Here is a 17,999-nt window from a genome sequence, read left to right on the forward strand (position 1 = left end):
AAAAAAAATTAAAAAAAAATAAAAACTTTGATTTGTTAATTGTTACTATTGGAAAATGATTATATTGACTTAATCCTGTGGTTTTACTAAGCCTGTACTAATTTTAGGAGTTTAAAAATGTATTCCTCAGAGGGACATCTGGGGGGCTCAGGCAGTTAATCATCAGACTCTTGATCTTAGCTCAGGTCTTGATTCCAGGGTTGTGAGTTCAAGCCCCGCACTGGGCTCACACTGAGAATGCAGCTTACAGGGAGAAAAAACCCTCATTCGTTACTTATATCCTGGAATTTTTCCATGTGTTTCTTCAGACTAATTTTTATGTGTGTACCATTGAGGGGAAGGTGCCTGCCCATCAGCCCACCATCTTCTCTGCCTTTTGTGATAAACACTTTCTGTCTTTCCTCTGTTTCTTCTCAGTCACCTACTCCTTTCCTTGCTTTTTGTTTTTTTAATCCAATATTATAGTTATTCACGTCTCCCTCCCTTGACCATGAATTTGTTGGTGTGTAAGTAAGTCTCTTCTTCATCTGTGTCATTAGGCCTTCGATTAGTGCCTGGGACATTAGGAATACAGGAGAAACCCAAAACTGAATGACGGTCACATTGAGATTCTGTGATTTGGTGTGTCTGTTCCCCTTGTGTGGTTTAAGGGATTTTACGGATGGCAGCTTCTTCTCAGGGCTTTTCTTTGGTCTTTGATGACCCCTTGTACACCCTTCTCCAGCTCTATCACTCCTCAGAGGTCCCCAGCTGTGCCCCATAAAGATAAAATATAATTGTGCTTGAAACTAGAAAGTAATTCCCATTTATTTTATCAGAATTCAGAAGCCTGAGGGATGTCACTTTCAGCCCACTTCTGTTTGTGTCTTTGGACGTTTTCTGCAGTTCAGATTAGCTGCCCCCTGAGCCGAGCGAGCAGTGGGTGGGACACAGTGGCCTCCAGCACCTCAGCATGCCTTCCCGCCCCCTGCTCCTTCCCTCATCCTGGGGGCACCTGACCAGGGGCCAGGACGAAGCCCACAGCAAAGGACCAGGCTTTCTGTTCCTTGACTCTTGCAGTGGAGAAAAGAAATTGCTCACTCTGGTGGGGTCACCTGAAGGGACTGATGTCCGGGGCAGGTGACGGTAAACAGAGCACGTGCGTCTCAGTGATTTCCTGGCCCAGTGCGGGAGCGCCGAACCCAGTGGCCGATGGTGCGGTGTAGCACACGCCCTGGGGCAGAGCTGACTTGGACTTGGCTGTGTTTGGCAAGTGTAGGCACTGGCTTTCATTTAGCCAGCAGTTCGCTCAGCTCAGAGTGCGGGGCGGTGGTGCTGGGGGCGTATGTGTATTGTTAGCACACGTGCTGGGCTATTTCAACTATGTTTGAGGAATCCTTGACCCAAAGAAATAATGGCTCAGTGAGCTTACAAGACAGGGCACCCAGCTCATGTTGACACCACAGTCTCTTTGTTTCGATTATTTATGGCTCCAGGTTCTTTTCTTTGAGGAAAAAAAGAGCTCCTGCAGGTGCCAAGGAGGGAGAGAGCCAGAGGCGGCTGAAGAGAGGGTGTCCCTCCCACCAGGTCCTTTGTCTCCACTGTTAGGAGCGTCCAGATTTCACATCTGGGAGGGAGCTAAGATAGGGATTTTTAAGTCCGTGTGGGGAATTTGGACACGACACAGAATTTCATTGGGTGGAGGTCTACATCCGTGTAGGGTGAGCCTGGCAAGTTGTCAGGCTTAGGGGCAGGTGACAGGTTTGCTGGGAAAAAAACAGACTTAACGAGAGGCCTAAGGCATTTCCTTGAAGCTTGCCCTGGGAGCCCTGGGTGGGGCTGGTGGGGGGCATGTGCAGGCTGTTCCGGTCGGACTTGGGGACCCAGCGGGAGGGCCATGCTTTTGTGCAGCTCCCCCGTCTGTCCCCCACATTCCTGTGTGTGGTCTGTGCCACCTCCGGCACGCACACATCCGGGGTCTCCCCGTTAGCAGCATCTTGCGTCAGTGCGGGGCGTCGGTCTCATTGCTGATCGACTCAAGGCTGTAGTGGACACTGGCGCTCACTCTTGGTGATGGACATTCTGCAAATTTGCAGATGTTCAGTTGACTCTTGAACAACATGGGGGTTGGGACACGGACCCCCTGCATGGTTGAGAGTCAGTGTATAACTTCTGACTCTCCCCAGAGCTTGACTACCAATAGCCCACTGCTGCCTGGAAGCCTTACTGATAACCTAGTCAATGAACACAGTTTGTATGTTGTGTGTATTATATGCTGAACCTTTACGATAACATAAGCCACAGAAAAGAAAATGTTATTGAGAAAATCCCAAGGGAGGGTCATCCGGGTGACTCAATCTGTTGAGCATCTGACTCTTGACTTCGGCTCAGGACATGATCTCACAGTCCGTGGGTTCGAGCCCTGAGTCAGGCTCTGCGCTGACAGCACGGAGTCTGCTTGGGATACTTTCTCCTTCTCTGTCTCTGCCCCTCTCCCTCTCACACTGTCTCTTCCAAAATAAACTTTTAAAAAATCGTAAGGGAGAGAAAATACATTTTCCGCACTGTGTTGTATTTATTGAAAACAGTTGCCTGTAAGTGGGCTCATGAGCGTCACGCTTGTGCTGTTCAGGGGACAGTGGATAGTGACTTCTAGCCATCATTGCAGTGTCCCACGGAGTAGGTCCCCTCCCTCAGAGCCCCCAGTTCTTCGCCCTTTCATCCCACACACCACGCCCTCCACCAGCTCTCAGCAACCACCGATCCTTTTCCTGTCTCCACGGTCGCCTTTTCCAGAATGTCATAGGGTCAGACTCCTACGTAGGCAGGCTCTCGCAGCGGCATTCCACTTCCTCTCCTGATGCGGGGTTCCTCGTGGCTTTCCATGGCTCGTTTCTGGCACTGAGCGCCGTTCCTCTGTCTGGATGGCCCACAGTTTATTTATCCGTTCACCTCCTGAAGGACAGCTTGGTGGCTTCTGAGTTTGGGGGCAGTTACAAATAAAACTACAGTCAGCATTTGTGGGCAGAGGTTGTGTGGTCCTTTTTGATTCATCTGCGTGAATACCAGGGGATGAGGCGGCTCGATCAGAAGGTGTAGATTGTAAAGGAAAAGAAGAGACGGTGAAGGACGCCCCAGACTCCGGTGTGCTCACGGACCGTGTCTTTCCCAGAGACGACCACCACGAGGACGGGTTCTGCCAGCCGTACCGAGGGATCGCCTGTGCGCGCTTCATCGGGAACCGGACCATTTACGTGGACTCCCTCCAGATGCAGGGAGAGATCGAGAATCGGATCACAGGTAGGAGCCCCCTTCTCCGTGCTGAGAGAGTGAGCACCCGCTTGTGTCTGCCCGTTGCTCTCTTGGGCAGTCAGTCCCTGCTCTGTGGGTCTTGGAAGCATTTGGAATCGCCACCGTGGTTTACTCTAGAATGTCCGTTTGTCTGCTCACCGAAGCACGTGCAGATTGCTTAGAACATTCGTCTGATATGCCTGATTAGGCCAACCAGATGGGTCCAGAGTCTTGTCTGTGCGGTCCTCACTGCATCGCAGGGCCCTCTGTCCCCGGCTGGCCACTGCCGTGTGTCCCCGTGCCCACGGCATCCGATCCCCTGACTTCTTGGTTCTGCCTTCCCTTTCCCGGACCTGTGCTTGGTGCCGAGACGCACAGGCCCGCCGTCACTGCTCGAGGGGAGGTTGGCGGCCAGCGGCGCCACATGGGGACGCTGCACCACCAGACCGTGTCAGCCCTCAGTTCCCAGGAGTGGTCAGGACTTCAGGTGCCTTCGAAGCGTGGGCAGTGTAGACGATCACTCAGCATGAAGCCACTGGCTCTCTGTCCCCTTTGGGGTTAGCGTTTCTGGTGCTGTTAGTCCTCAGCATGCTGACTTCTACTTGATGTGAAGGCCATCTTAGGGGAAATCCTCTGGGAAGTAAGAAAATGAACGAGACCACAGCCCTGCGGAGGCCTGTTCCTCCTGTGCCGTCCCCACAAACACGCGGACGCCTGTGCCTCCGCAGCCGGGCTCCCCAGGAGATGCAGTGGGGCTTGCTCGTGGTCCCCTGCTGAGGGCCAGGAGTGAGGGCCCCAGGCAGACGCCCCTGGAGGGGTCATTGGGGTGTCCTTCTAGATTCAGGTCCACCCTGGCCTTGCCTTTCACCTCAGCCTGGAGGGTCTAGGGCCACGGTCATGCAAAGACCTGCCTGGCCCGTGGTGACCCAGGCCCCTGAGGACCGGGTGGGTGTCCAGTGAGAAGCAGAAAGGGCAGTGGGGGCCAAACAGGAGAACGTTTTAGAAACACTGGTATTTCTCCTTGGAAAAGCTCTTCAGGCCATTTGAAGCCGAACTTCCCCGACTTTTTGGCCACCACGCCCAGTGAAATCTGTACTTTACATTAGGACTTAGTGTCCGCGTGCAAATATCGCACACACGTGAAACAGGTGACAGGAAACAAAATGCACCCTTAACAAAAGCAGTGATTTTTCTCTTCGGTTTCACTTCATTAAGGGAAAGAAGCAGGTTACAGCCATTCTGACATCCTCTCTTGTGTTCTAATCTTTTAAAACGAGAGCCACAGACTCTAGAATTTTACATCCCGCTGATTGGCAAACCCTGATTCAAGGCACAAGGTGGCCCCTCAGTTACTTCTTCAGGAATGGTGTGAAGCATTAAACGACTCCGATGCCTAAGCGGACTGATTTCACGGCAGCCCTGGGGAAAGTCTCCACTGAAAATGTCTGGATTTGTGGGTGTTTGAGAGCATGGCGTGGAAGTGGCTCTCGACTCACTGGCTTGTGGTTTAGACACCGTGATGGTGTGGAGATGCTCTGTTTGGAGAGCATGCTTGTCCAGGACTCTGGAAGCTTCCAAGGAAATGGGCTCCAAGGAGTCTTCAGACTAACTTAGGGAGCGGGCAAAGGTGAAGACAGGAGTTGTTGCACCTTGTGGGTGCGCAGAGCCCTTAGTCAGTGCCTCTGTGATCTGTTCTGAGGGGAAAGGAGAGGAGACCCTTATAGGGTCAGTCGTGACACCCTTTTGGTGGACTCCCCCAAACGAAATGCCAGGTTTGGCTTTCTTAGACAGTCTTTCTCTGCCTGGTGGTTAAGGTCTCCATCATGACAGCACTCCCGTGGTCACCAGCTCCGCCATGAGGGGACAGAAGTGGGCTCACGCCTTGTTCTCCACCCAACACCTGTTCCTTCATTTTAACGCTGGCCGGAAGGGACCAGGCAGGACCATGACTGTACCTCGTGTGCTCATACAGGCTCTGTGCAGCCTTCCATTCCAGTGTTTGGTCTTAACAAATCACTGGAGAGATAAAGACACAGGACCAGAAAGGCACTGAGTGACCCACTGTCCTATAGTAAATAACAGGACAGGGGGCTCCCACAGCAGCTCATGGACCCGTGGGGCTGCTGCCTGTGCCTAGCCGGTCCCCCCAGGATAATGGGTGCCCGCAGCGCCACCTACTGGTCGCACTGGGTACTGCACCACAGGTCCTGAGTAGAGCTGGGCATCCCAGGGACTAAATCCCAGCCTGTCCCATTTTCTCCCCATCTCTGAAAGGTGTGTCAGCAAAGGGGCCTCTCTCTGGCTACCCCGGATCAAACTGTTACAAGCAGGTCCTTCACAGGTCATAGGGGATGGGCCTCCTGGCAGTGGGTACGCTGGCTGATGCCTTCCTTTGGGCCCTGATGGCCAAGAGAGGGCCAGTGAGGTCTGCCACTACAGGCTCTGCTCACCCTGCTCACCCCGCAGCTCCCGCCCGTCTCCTCCCTCCACATCAGGGCTCAGGGTCATTCCCGACTGTGTGCTACCTCCAAACGGCAAGCCAGCCCATCCTGGCTCCGCACCCTCCTGCCTCTCCCTGCCTCTCTGCTCCCTCTATGACAAACCCTCCCGCCCTCCCCGCTTTGAGCACCCTCCAGCCGTCACCCGGCTCTCCCTCTCTCCCCTGCCTCCGCCATTGTCTTCTTACTCCTCGACTCGAGGTGCATTTCAGGGGGCTGGCCGGCCGTCCATCTGTCCAGCACAGCCTTCATCCTCGGGGTGCCCTCCCGCCCGCTCCCCCAAGAGGCCTCCCCAGGCCTCGGCGCCTGCCTGCAGGCCCACAGGACCCGGACGGCAGATGCGGTTCCCTCCTTGGTCCCCGTGCTCTTTTCCCATCACGGCACCTTGAAGTCCCTGCTCTACCTGCGCCCTGTGCCTGCAGAGCCCCGGGCACAGCAGGACCCTAGGAAGTGGCTCTTGGGTCTGAAATCCGAATCTTCTTTGATGGAACAAGCGTCTAGCTGTATGAGATCCTGTTTTTCCTCCCTGTCCCGCTCTGGACTGTGTTCAGGGGAGGGGGGCCCCAGGGACTTTCCGTGTCTCCTGCAAATCAGGGCAGCTCTCCTGCTGCCTGGGGAGCTCCTGGGTGTGCGCGGGTCAGGGCGGGACAGGCGGGGACGGGGGGGGGGGGGGGGGGGCCCCGGGGGGGGGGGGGGGGGGGGGGGGGGGGGGGGGGGGGGGGGGGGGGGGGGGGGGGGGGGGGGGGGGGGGGGGGGGGGGGGGGGGGGGGGGGGGGGGGGCGGGGGGGGCGGGGTCTCAGGGTCCCGGACCCCTGGAGCTAACGCCGGTGCCCCCCCTCCCCCCCCGCAGCGGCCTTCACCATGATCGGCACCTCCACGCACCTGTCGGACCAGTGCTCGCAGTTCGCCATCCCCTCCTTCTGCCACTTCGTGTTCCCGCTGTGCGACGCGCGCTCCCGGGCGCCCAAGCCGCGCGAGCTGTGCCGGGACGAGTGCGAGGTGCTGGAGAGCGACCTGTGCCGCCAGGAGTACAGCATCGCGCGCTCCAACCCGCTCATCCTCATGCGGCTGCAGCTGCCCCGCTGCGAGGCGCTGCCCCCGCCCGAGAGCCCGGACGCCGCCAACTGCATGCGCATCGGCGTCCCGGCCGAGAGGCTGGGCCGCTGTGAGTCCGGGGAGGGCCGGGCGGTGGGGGACGGGGTCCCTCTGCCGCAGGCTCAGAGCCGGTGCGCCCCTGCCCTCTTAGACACCCGAGGGAAGCCCCGCCTCCTCCCGCTCCAGTCCCCTTGTCCCAGGCGGGCGTCTTCCGGGCACCTGCGGCCGGCAGCACTGGCGGGAGAGGCAGGGCCAGCTTCCAGACCCGTCCTGGGACCCCTGAGCCCCTCTCCTCTCTGACCAGGTCGGGTGTGCTGCCCCTTGAAGGGGCAGGGACCCGGGAAGAGACCACCTTCCTCCCAGGCTTGGGACGGAGTCCCTTCTTTGGCGAGGCTGGGGGTCCCAGAGCCCGGCAGAGCTCCTCACCAGGCGGTCAGAGCCTGGGCTCTGGGCTCACACCCACATCCTGCCCGCAGGGCTTCCCCAAGGTCTGAACTTGAACAAGTCGCTGAAATACCAGTTTTTCCCCTTGCTCGGGGGTGAGGACTACTCACTTCAGAAGCTGGGAGGAGGATCAAGTGAGCTCATCTTTAGAAAGTGCTTAGAACAGTGCCCCACCTGCCGGCTCTGTGTAACTGCTCTTGGACGCTCGCACCCCAGGGCTGGCTCCGAGATCTCGGGGTCTCCTCAGGGTCCCCTCCCGGGCTGCAGAGATGCACGTGCTGTCCTCGCTGGGCGGCAGAGCAGGCCTCTGAGGCCATGGGCCTGGGGGGTCACCCTCCTGCATTCACTCGGGCTTTGCCTCTGCTGCAAGTGAAAGTGAGGCACTTGGTGGGTCCCAGAGGCCATCCAGGATCGTGGTAGAACTCCGGATGGGTTTTCTTCCCCTCCTGTGTGTCTCTCATGCACTCGCAACTTTTTTAAAAAAGGATTTTAATGTTTATTTTTGAGCGAGAGAGAGCAACAGAGAGAGGTCAGGAGAGGGGCAGAGAGAGAGAGGGAGACACAGGATCCGAAACAGGCTCCAGGCTCTGAGCTGTGAGCACAGAGCCCGAAGTGGGCTCCGACCCATGAACCATGAGAACACGACCTGGTGCTGAAGTCGGACGTTCAACCGACGGAGCCACTGGCTCCAGATGCGCCCCAGATGCACCCCAGATGCGCCCCCCGTGTAACGCATGGGCTCGGGGCTCTATGAAGTCATCACTCTCAGTGCTGCTTTTCTTGGAAGTTAGATACTACACTCTTCTGCTTATCGGTTGGGGACATGCAGACGCGGTCACTCTGCCGCTCCTGCTGGTGCACAGGCTGCGGACGGGCGCCCTCTGCACCGCGGGGCTGGGCCGCCACCCGCTGCCCCCGGGCCTCCTAACGCCTCTTCCCCCGCAGACCACCAGTGCTACAACGGCTCGGGCACGGACTACCGGGGCACCGCCAGCACCACCAAGTCCGGGCACCGGTGCCAGCCGTGGGCCCTGCAGCTCCCGCACAGCCACCCGCTCAGCAGCGCAGACTTCCCGGAGCTCGGCGGGGGGCACGCGTACTGCCGGAACCCCGGGGGGCAGATGGAGGGCCCCTGGTGCTTCACGCAGAATAAAAACGTGCGCATGGAGCTGTGCGGCGTGCCCCCTTGCAGTATGTACTCTCTCTCTTTTTTGAAAGTGTTGACTGTTGTGTGCGACCTTGTGGTGACGTGGGGGCAGGAGGCTGCCAGCGCTGCCCCCACGTCACCACCGCGAACGTTGGTTTTAAGTAAAGCTGTTGCCGATTATGGAAGTAATACCTGGTCTTCTAGGACATTTTACGTTCTAGACAAGTCTGAAGAGTCTGTGCTGATCACTCCTAACTGCAGCACTGTGTGGACTGGTGTGTACGTCCTGGGGGCCCCTGTCACCCCTTTCCTGTGTGCGTGGTGCCGGGGTGTTCGGTCAGGCCTCTTGTTCCCCCAGGAGCGTTGTCACAACGCTTCCCAACACGGTCAAACCTTGGTCTGCGAGCATGTCCGTCCCGGAAGCACGATTGTCCTGCAAAGTGAGTTTCGAGACCCATTGGCTCGGCCGTGATCACGTGACGTTCGGCACTGCGTACTGACGTCACGCGTGGATCGAGTCACGACTTACTGGAAACGCGTGCCCGTCTTGCACCCTCGCAGAACAAGTTCCTCCGAGTCCGGGGTTCGCTGTATTAGTAAAGGTGCTTCCTGGCCTCCGTCGCTCGGGACACAGCACCGCCTGCCCCCCTCCCGCTGCGCCAGCTTCCCGGGGAGCTTGGCAGAGTGAGGAAGAGCAGGGCGTCAGGCTCCTAACGCATTTCCCTGCAATTTACCTGTTAAATTATGAACAGGAGGAGAGGGTGTGATTAAGGGCTGCAAACTTTGCAAACGTTATTTCTGTATCGCAGCCATTTACTTGCGTTTTGCGGGCTCCCGTCAGCCTGGAGACGGAGAGAAGAGCCTTCCGAGCCTTACAGTTTGGACCCTGAAGGCAGTGGGTTGGAGGGATGTTACTGAGAAGACAGATGGGGAGAGACAACGGTGAAGCAAATCCAGGCTCGCTGTGTCCCCGGCAGCCCCGGGCCGGGCGCGACACTCCACCTGCAGGCGCCAGGAGTGAAAACTGGCCTCCAATACCTTCCGGAAGTATAATCGGGCAATTCCAATTGCCACTCTTAACTCTGCGCGCATCCTTTTTATTCTTTCCTTTACTTTTTTTTGAGAGAATGAGAGCAGGGGAGGAGCAGAGGGAAAGAGCCGGAGTCTTACGCAGAGCCTGCCAAGGGGCTCCATCTCTGTGAGATCATGACTTGAGCCGAAATCAAGAGCCAGATCCTCGGCTGACTGAGCTGCTCAGGCGCCCCCACCACGGATCTTCACATGGACCTTCAAGAATGCGTGATCCCGGGGCGCCTGGGTGGCTCAGTCAGTTAAGCATCCGGGTTCGGCTCAGGTCAGATCTCACGGTTCCTGGGTTCGAGCCCTGCCTGGGGCTCTGTGCTGACAGCTCAGAGCCTGGAGGCTGTTTCAGATTCTGTATCTCCCTCTCTCTCTGACCCTCCCCTGTGCCAGCTGTCTCTCAAAAATAAATAAGAAGCTTTGAAAGAAAAAAAAAATGCATGATCCCTGCACGAATAAATTTAAGGATGAAAATGTCACAGATCATTGTCAAGCTACTCCGTGGAATGCTACAGTGTCTACAACAGCTTCCTGAATGGGAGGAAGCCCACAGTGTCCCGTTGAGGGAAAAAGGAGTCATAGGGCAATAGCTGTGCTTTTTCTACTTTCTCTTCCTCCCCCCTCATCATGCCTCCATCCTGTCCCTTCTTGGTCTCCTTCTTCATAAAGAAAAGAGTTGCTCACGCACGTGCACGAGCACATGTGTGTGCGTACGTGTGTGTGTGCACGTGTGTGAGAACACATAGCCGCCTACATTTTATGGGTGAAGTTTTGGATCACTACACACCAAACTTTTGGCAGTGACTTCCCATGGCCTACAGAAGTGTTAAAATACAAGACATTTTTACAATGAGCAGTTATTATTTTTATAAGTAGAAATAAGTCAAAACATAAAAATATGTACATTGTTTGGTTTGACAATTCTAAGCCCACCTTAACTGCAAAAATATTTGCATTTAGGAGGGCAGAATTACTGCACTACCACTTTTAGTAGCTAAATAAGAAACAGGCTAATTGTTTCCCAGTGGGGACTCGGAGGCTGATTGAACCACCTCCAGAGCGTGGGATTGTGTGGCTCTTGAAGAATGTGCAGGGCTGTCTGGTTTTCACGAAACCTTGTCTGGGATGTATTATTCGGCCACAAAACCAGGCCCAGGAAAGTATGGATGATATGATTCTATTTGAAAAGAATTCTACTTATAACTCTGTTTTTGAAAACATGTCAAATTGTGGCTTCTGTAAATGGCTGAATATCGTTAATTTCATGTTCACCTTAAAATATACATGGAAAATCAGGTGAACACCAACCTGTCCGCAGCGGGACAGCGTTTGGTTTGTGACAGGGCCGCTGGCCTGTAATACTGTAGTCATGAGTAAGTGTGTTATCTGCTGGTGATTTTGAAAAGCCAGTGGTAAGACAGGTGTTTGGACGACGCTCACATCACGGACCTAGGCCTGAAGGGCATGGAACCGCCCCAGCCCTCCTGGTGACAGATGACCATGACCCGCAATCTCCACTGCCCCTGAGGCTTCTAGAATATCTGCCTCCAGGGTGGGGCCAGGAGAGTTTTGATTTTATGTGTGGGGGTAGGGGACATGGGACCCACGGAAGGGACAGGCAGACCCTGGTTGGACAATGAAGACAGTGCTTCAGCCCAGTGTGCCCCCTGTGCGTCTCCGTAAATCCTGTAGAGGGAGACAAAGCGTGGCTTCTCATTATGAGAAACCGTGAATCCGCAGGGAGGCCTCCATCTACACGTCCCACTGTGCTGTCCTCGAGAAGGCTCGAGTTCCAGTTCCACACCGTATGGCGCCAACCTCCCTGGCTGCCAGTGCTCTGTGAAATCAAATGCAGTTTTCATTATTATCTTAAAAGAATGTGTGTCCGTTATACAGAAATTGTGGGAAGCCCTAAGATGTTGCAGACAGGGGTGGCCGCTCGTTCCGGGAGCTTGGTTAGTGTTCCGACGAGACCCCTGGCGTCCACCTGTCTTCCGTGCTGTGTATCCGGTTTGATTCCTTGGTGGCGTTGGGGATCGCGTCTCCTAAATGTACAGCAGGATGTGCGTTGTTCAGGACGTTCTCCTGTGTCTTAGGTGTGGTTCTGCCCCTCGGTGCGGCACGCGGAATTATCCGCTGTGTTTGAATACCGTGGTGGAGTTGGGCGGGGGCTGGAGGAACATCGAGTGGGAAGGGGGTGTTCCTTAAGCCCCGTGACCCCTGCCGTCCGCAGGCCCCCAGGACAGCAGCCGGATGGGGATCCTGTACATCCTGGTTCCGAGCATCGCGATTCCCCTGGTCATCGCGTGCCTGTTCTTCCTGGTCTGCGTGTGCCGGAGCAAGCAGAAGGCCTCCGGGTCCACGCCGCAGCGGCGGCAGCTGATGGCGTCGCCCAGCCAGGACGTGGAGATGCCGCTCATCAGCCAGCACAAGCAGGTCTCCTGCCCGCGGGGCTCGCTCTGCCTGGAGAGCACGGCCCGCGGCCTCCCGCCGGCTGGCTGCTCATCCACGGCCCAGAGCCATGCGTGCCCTGCTGTCCTGCCCTACTCCGTTCTGTTCTCGCCTGTCCTGTTTATTGTATTGTTACTTTTTAAATTTTTACTTATTTTTGCTTTATTTGTATTTTTATTTTCTATTTATTTTTTCTTTATCGTAGTTTGCTTATTTTTACTTTATTTTATTTTTACTTTCTTTTCCTTATTTCTTCCTTTATTTTATCTTGTTTTGCCTTATTTTATTTTATTTTGTTATGGGAAAGAGAGCACAGGCAGGGGAGAGGGGCAGAGGGAGAGAGAACGTTAAGCAGGCTCCACACCCAGCATAAAGCCCAACATGGGACTCCATCCCATGACCTGGGATCATGACCTGAGCCAAACCCAGGGGTCAGATGCCCAGCCGACTGAGCCACCAGGTGCCTTGACACAGAACTATTTTAAACTGCCCTTGTTTTTGCTGTGTCTTATATAAGTCATGTCAAGACCCTCGTGTCCCTAGGAAGTAAGCAGGAGGCGTGTTTGGGGTCCATGGCCCCACCAGCTCTGGCTCCCCGTCCTGGACCCACAGGGTTCTGTGCTCCCCACAGGAGAACGGAAGGAAGAGGGCTCGGGTTGGCCCACGGCCAGAGGGCCAGGCTGGCTCTTCTGAGGGGCTGGGGTGTGTTTTCTGGTCTGTGTGGAGCTGGGCTGCAGCAGACTCCTAGCGGAGGTAGGACAGGGTACAGCCGAAGGCCACGCCCCTCCCCAAGAGCTCTTAGGACAGCGAGAGCACCGCAAAATGCAGCACAAGAGACTCGGCCATCACCTGCCTGGCTTACGTGAGGGGTTTCTGCTACTTGCAAGCTCGTTCCTGTCTGGGCTCTGAAGGGGGTCTTCGGCGTGGTCCGAGGGGCAGCATCACTGCGCGTTTGCAGGCGGCTGTGGGGGTGGATGGGGAGAAGCACAGAGCCCCTTGCAGCGGGAGCCTCCCCCGAGAAGGACAGGGCTGCAAAGTCAGAGAGCTGACAGGTCCCACCCAGTCCGATGGTGCTTCTGTCCTGAGGTATCCAATCGGGGGGAAGCAGTGAGATGGGCCCACTGAGGGACAGCTGGGGAGTCACGGGCCTGAGCTCTAAAAATGGCAGCAATCGTGGGAAGCCCAGTGCAGGCTTCGAGAGAAACATTGGGTCTCGCGAGGCTCACTCATGCCTGGACTTTGTCCAAGGGCGGGCACTTGCTGAGAGCAGCAGGACGGCCCTGGGTGGGGGGCTCGGCCGGGAGGGCCCAGGGGCGCCCCTGGGCACAGCGGAGCCCGGCTTGGCTGGGGGTGGTGCTTCAGTGTGGACAGGTGCACGCCCAGCGTCTGCAGTGGCGCCTGGAGACTTTGTGGGGAACTTGTTTGCAGGCTGAAGGTTTTCAGGCAGCCTCTTGCTTCAGAGCAGGTTTAAGAGCAGAGAGTGGTGTTCACCGTGGGCCGAGTCTGGGGTGGGCAGGGCCGGGGGGTAGGGGGGCTTTGCTGGGATGGCCCCCTAAACCTCCCCCCGCTCCTGGCTGCCCTGCTGGCCCCCCCTCCCGTGGCGGGAACAGAGGTGTGAAACCGGGACTTTCCTCCTCGGCAGGCCAAGCTCAAGGAGATCAGCCTGTCCTCGGTGAGGTTCCTGGAGGAGCTGGGGGAGGACCGGTTCGGGAAGGTCTACAAGGGCCACCTGTTCGGCCCGGCGCCGGGGGAGCAGAGCCAGGCCGTGGCCGTGAAGACGCTCAAGGACAAGGCGGAGGGGCCGCTCCGGGAGGAGTTCCGGCACGAGGCCATGCTGCGGGCGCGGCTGCAGCACCCCAACGTCGTGTCCCTGCTGGGCGTGGTGACCAAGGACCAGCCGCTCAGCATGGTCTTCAGCTACTGCTCGCACGGCGACCTGCACGAGTTCCTGGTGATGCGCTCGCCGCACTCGGACGTGGGCAGCGCGGACGACGACCGCACGGTGACCTCGGCGCTGGAGCCCCCCGACTTCGTGCACGTGGTGGCACAGATCGCGGCCGGCATGGAGTACCTGTCCAGCCACCACGTGGTGCACAAGGACCTGGCCACCCGCAACGTGCTCGTGTACGACAAGCTCAACGTGAAGATCTCGGACCTGGGGCTGTTCCGCGAGGTCTACGCGGCCGACTACTACCGGCTGACGGGGAGCGCGCTGCTGCCCGTGCGCTGGATGTCCCCCGAGGCCATCGTGTACGGCAAGTTCTCCGTGGACTCCGACATCTGGGCCTACGGCGTGGTCCTGTGGGAGGTCTTCAGCTACGGCCTGCAGCCCTACTGCGGCCACGCCAACCAGGACGTGGTGGAGATGGTCCGCAGCCGCCAGGTGCTGCCCTGCCCCGAGGACTGCCCGGCCTGGGCCTACGGCCTGATGCTCGAGTGCTGGCACGAGCTGCCCGGCCGGCGGCCCCGCTTCAAGGACATCCACAGCCGGCTGCGGGCCTGGGGCGGCCTGGGCGCCTGCAGCAGCTCGGCGCCGGCCTCGGGCGCCAGCAACGCCACGCAGACCAGCTCCCTGAGCACCAGCCCCGTCAGCAGCGCCAGCAACGCCCGCTACGGGGGCCCCAAGCCCAAGGCCCAGCCCTTCCCGCAGCCCCCGTTCATGCCCATGAAGGGCCAGATCCGGCCCATGGTGCCCCCTCCCCAGCTCTACATCCCCGTCAACGGCTACCAGCCGGTGCCAGCCTACGGGGCCTACCTGCCCAACTTCTACCCGGTCCAGATTCCGATGCAGATGGCCCCGCAGCAGGTGCCCGCCCCGGCGGTCCCCAAGCCTGGCTCCCACCACAGTGGCAGCGGCTCCACCAGCACAGGCTACGTCACCACCGCGCCCTCCAACACGTCCATGGCGGACAGGGCGGCCCTGCTCTCCGAGGCCACCGAGGACACGCAGAACACCCCAGAGGACGCGGCCCAGAGCCCGGTGCAGGAGGCCGAGGAGGAGGACGGCTCCGTCCCGGAGACCGAGCTGCTGGGGGACAATGACACCCTGCACATGGACGAGGCTGAGGTCCAGCTGGAGGCCTGAGGGGCACTGGGCCGCGGGCACTCGGGGCGGCTTGGCCCCCACGGGCTGGGCTGCGAAGTCTCCTCCGCCAGCCCCGTGTGCACAGACAGAGCTGCCGCTGTGGCCACTTGTGCATGGTGGGTCTCGGCACCTAGCAGGCGGGGGATGGGCTCCGGGAGGATGCATGGCGCCCACCTGCATCCCCTGAGGTTAGACAGCAGCACACACTGCCCGGGGTTGCGGGAACATAGATGACACCCTCATTCCACGCTGGCGTATGGATGGAATGTGGTGAAACCTTGGGAAGACAGGCCCTCAGGGGCAGCGACGTGGACCTCGGCTTCGAGATGCCCGGCGGCCGGCCCGTGTGAGGAGGAGGGGGCCTGCATTCTCCCCGCCGTCGCCTGCCTGGGACCGGCTCCCTCCAGCCGCCCACCAGCATCGGCGGGAACAGGATCCCGGCTTGTGTGACTTCCGTGTGCCTTAAATGAAAACGTGCCTTAAAAAAAAAAAAACCAACCGATGTGATTTTGTCTTTCTGTGACCTGGCTTGAGTTACCTGCATGTGTATTTTGCCCACTTGTCTGGAACGTGTTTCTCGGGGTTTGGAAACGTTAGGAGCAACGTTGTACAGAGCACAGTGTTGTTATTTTTTTCTTTAGAATCATGTACAGACCTTAAAAATGTAATTTATGTGGTTTTCCCATGCCATTCCCATTGAAGTATTGTGAGCTTTAGTAATTTAACTGTTTACGTTACCCACTGTGGGATGCCACCTGGTTGTTTTTGTTTGTTTGCTTGCTTGTGCTCCTGCCAAAGGGAGGCGAGGTCCGTTCATTTCCGCGCCGGGGGGAGGGAAGGCTCACAGGCTCCCCGCACCCGCCCGCCCCCTCACTTGTAACTCCCATTCCTGGCGTATCCAATAAATCGAAACAGAACTTGTGGTCGGCTGTCTGCAGGCCGTGAGGCCGTCGGGCACCGGAGGGGCCGCGTGCTCGCGGCGGGGCTGGGCCCTGTCCAGGACCAGCCAGGTCACAGCTGGAAACACGCTCATCACTTGTCCGTGAGGGTCTCTCAGAGGCGGATCAGTCGCAGACGAGGCAAAGTTGGTGTTTGGTTTTTAACCTCTCTCCTCCTGAGGTCCCGAGGCCCCTGACAGTTTGGGACCTGGAGCCCGGCCGGCACTTCCCAGGGCCCTGGAGCAGGGGTGAGTTGGGAATGGGCCACCGTCACCACCGCCCAGGACCGCCTGTGCCTGTGCTCGCTTGGCAGCTTAGCCCACCTGAGCTGGTCTGCCGGGGCCCAGGGCTCCGGGACTTCCGGTCAGGAGAGCAGCCGCTGCTGGGGAACCACCCCCTCTGCTCCCAGGCAGGTCTGGATGGGGCCAAGAACGTGCCGGTACCAGCGCCAGGAGGGTGGGCGGGCAGGGTCCTGGGCAAGCCAGAGACACAGAACGGACCCTCTGATGGTGCAGCGCCTCGGGTCATCTTGAACCTCATCTTGAACTGCCCTGTGCAGCCCTCGCCCCCTGCTCTGGCATAGTGCTGCTCACGCAGGAGCTAAGGTATGGGCGTGTGTATCTTGAACTCGGAGGGACTCTTCCCTGCTTTGCAGAGGAAGCGGCATGATGGGCAGCTGGGACTGGGAGCCCCCGGAGGCCCCCCGCTCCTGGCGAGTGTGGTCCGAGTCGCGGAGGAAAAGAACTCAGGGTTGAGTGGCACTACTTCCCATTTCCACTGATCTGAAAGAGGAACTTAAAAAGTTTATCTAATTTGGTGCACCTGATGACTTGACCGTTGGTTTGACACCTGAGTGTCACCTCCCTGCGGGCACAGGCAGGCACCAGGGGCCGCCTCAGCTCCCCGCCCCTCGGTGGCCAGCCGGGGACAGCGGCGCCAGCCCCAGGGAGCCCCTGCAGAGCCTCTGCGGGGCTTTTTTGCAGAGGGGGAGAGGCTTTGAATGGGGGGGGATTTTGTTTCGTGGCTAAATAGAGCATCTTTTGTCACAGCTCTGACTGGAAAGCCTCTCGCATCTTCAGGAAGGTGACTGAGTTTCCGGAGTCCACTGAACAACAGTCACTTCGCAGAGACGTTAGAGTGAAGTTGCAGGGTTCCGATGCCCGCTGTGCGCGCGGTGCCGGGGCCACACGCCTGTCCCTGTCCCTCCCTCAGCGGGAGGTCGTGACCCCTGCGCGACTCGTGGGAGTGTCGTTAGTTCAGTCCAGCCGTCCGAAGCCACAAATAGCTGGTGCAGCTACAAATAGCGTTTTCAGTTCTTCTGGGTTTTTTTTCTTTTCTTTTCTTTTCTTTTTTTTTGATAAACGATCCTTGTTGAAACCGCCTGTGGGAGCAAGGGCTGAGTTTCTGTACTGATTTTAGAGGTTGGACTGAGCGCCGCGGACGGTAGCCCCCCCTGGGAATCAAGATCCCTTCTGCTTCTCTCCAACACCGAGACATTGTTTAAATCGGCTCCCTTGACACTCGGGTCCTCCTCGGAAATGCGGAGTTGGCACCTGCGCGGGGGCCCTGGGCGATTTTGCGCCTTGGTTAGAAATCGATCGTACACAGAGGTCGGTTCCGTGTGGGATTCTTCCAGGAACGTTTAAAACCTTTTTTTTTTTTTTTGAGGTTAACTTTTAAGAGGTTGTGTCCACGTAAGTGGAGTTCAGAGTGCCACCTGGAAACCTTACCACCACGACCCAAGGTGACCTTCGCAGGGTCCGGCCCCCCCCCCCCCCCCCCCCCCCCCCCCCCCCCCCCCCCCCCCCCCCCCCCCCCCCCCCCCCCCCCCCCCCCCCCCCCCCCCCCCCCCCCCCCCCCCCCCCCCATCTCCTCCCTCATCAGTCCCCAAAGTGCTAGAAACTAAGTACTTCCTGGCCTGGGGCTTGGAGAGCCCACAGGCATTGGCTCCTGAGGTAGGAGAGAGGTGAGGAGGCGCCCGTGAGGACAGG

General features: G+C 58.1%; 1 protein-coding gene across 1 annotated transcript in view; it reads left to right on the plus strand.

Moving 5' to 3' along the window:
- The window catches only part of ROR2 (receptor tyrosine kinase like orphan receptor 2), a 134,702-nt gene extending 119,106 nt beyond the window's left edge, over positions 1–15,596 (plus strand). The window contains exons 5-9 of the mRNA XM_029919693.1: positions 3,152–3,279; positions 6,619–6,933; positions 8,253–8,498; positions 11,768–11,970; positions 13,628–15,596. Coding sequence (XP_029775553.1) covers positions 3,152–3,279; positions 6,619–6,933; positions 8,253–8,498; positions 11,768–11,970; positions 13,628–15,070 — 2,335 coding nt within the window. The 3' untranslated portion in view covers positions 15,071–15,596. The remainder of the gene's footprint in view (positions 1–3,151; positions 3,280–6,618; positions 6,934–8,252; positions 8,499–11,767; positions 11,971–13,627) is intronic.
- The last annotated feature ends 2,403 nt before the right edge of the window (positions 15,597–17,999 follow it).

Source organism: Suricata suricatta, chromosome 13 (assembly GCF_006229205.1).
Source record: "Suricata suricatta isolate VVHF042 chromosome 13, meerkat_22Aug2017_6uvM2_HiC, whole genome shotgun sequence".
Taxonomy (NCBI): Eukaryota; Metazoa; Chordata; class Mammalia; order Carnivora; family Herpestidae; genus Suricata; species Suricata suricatta.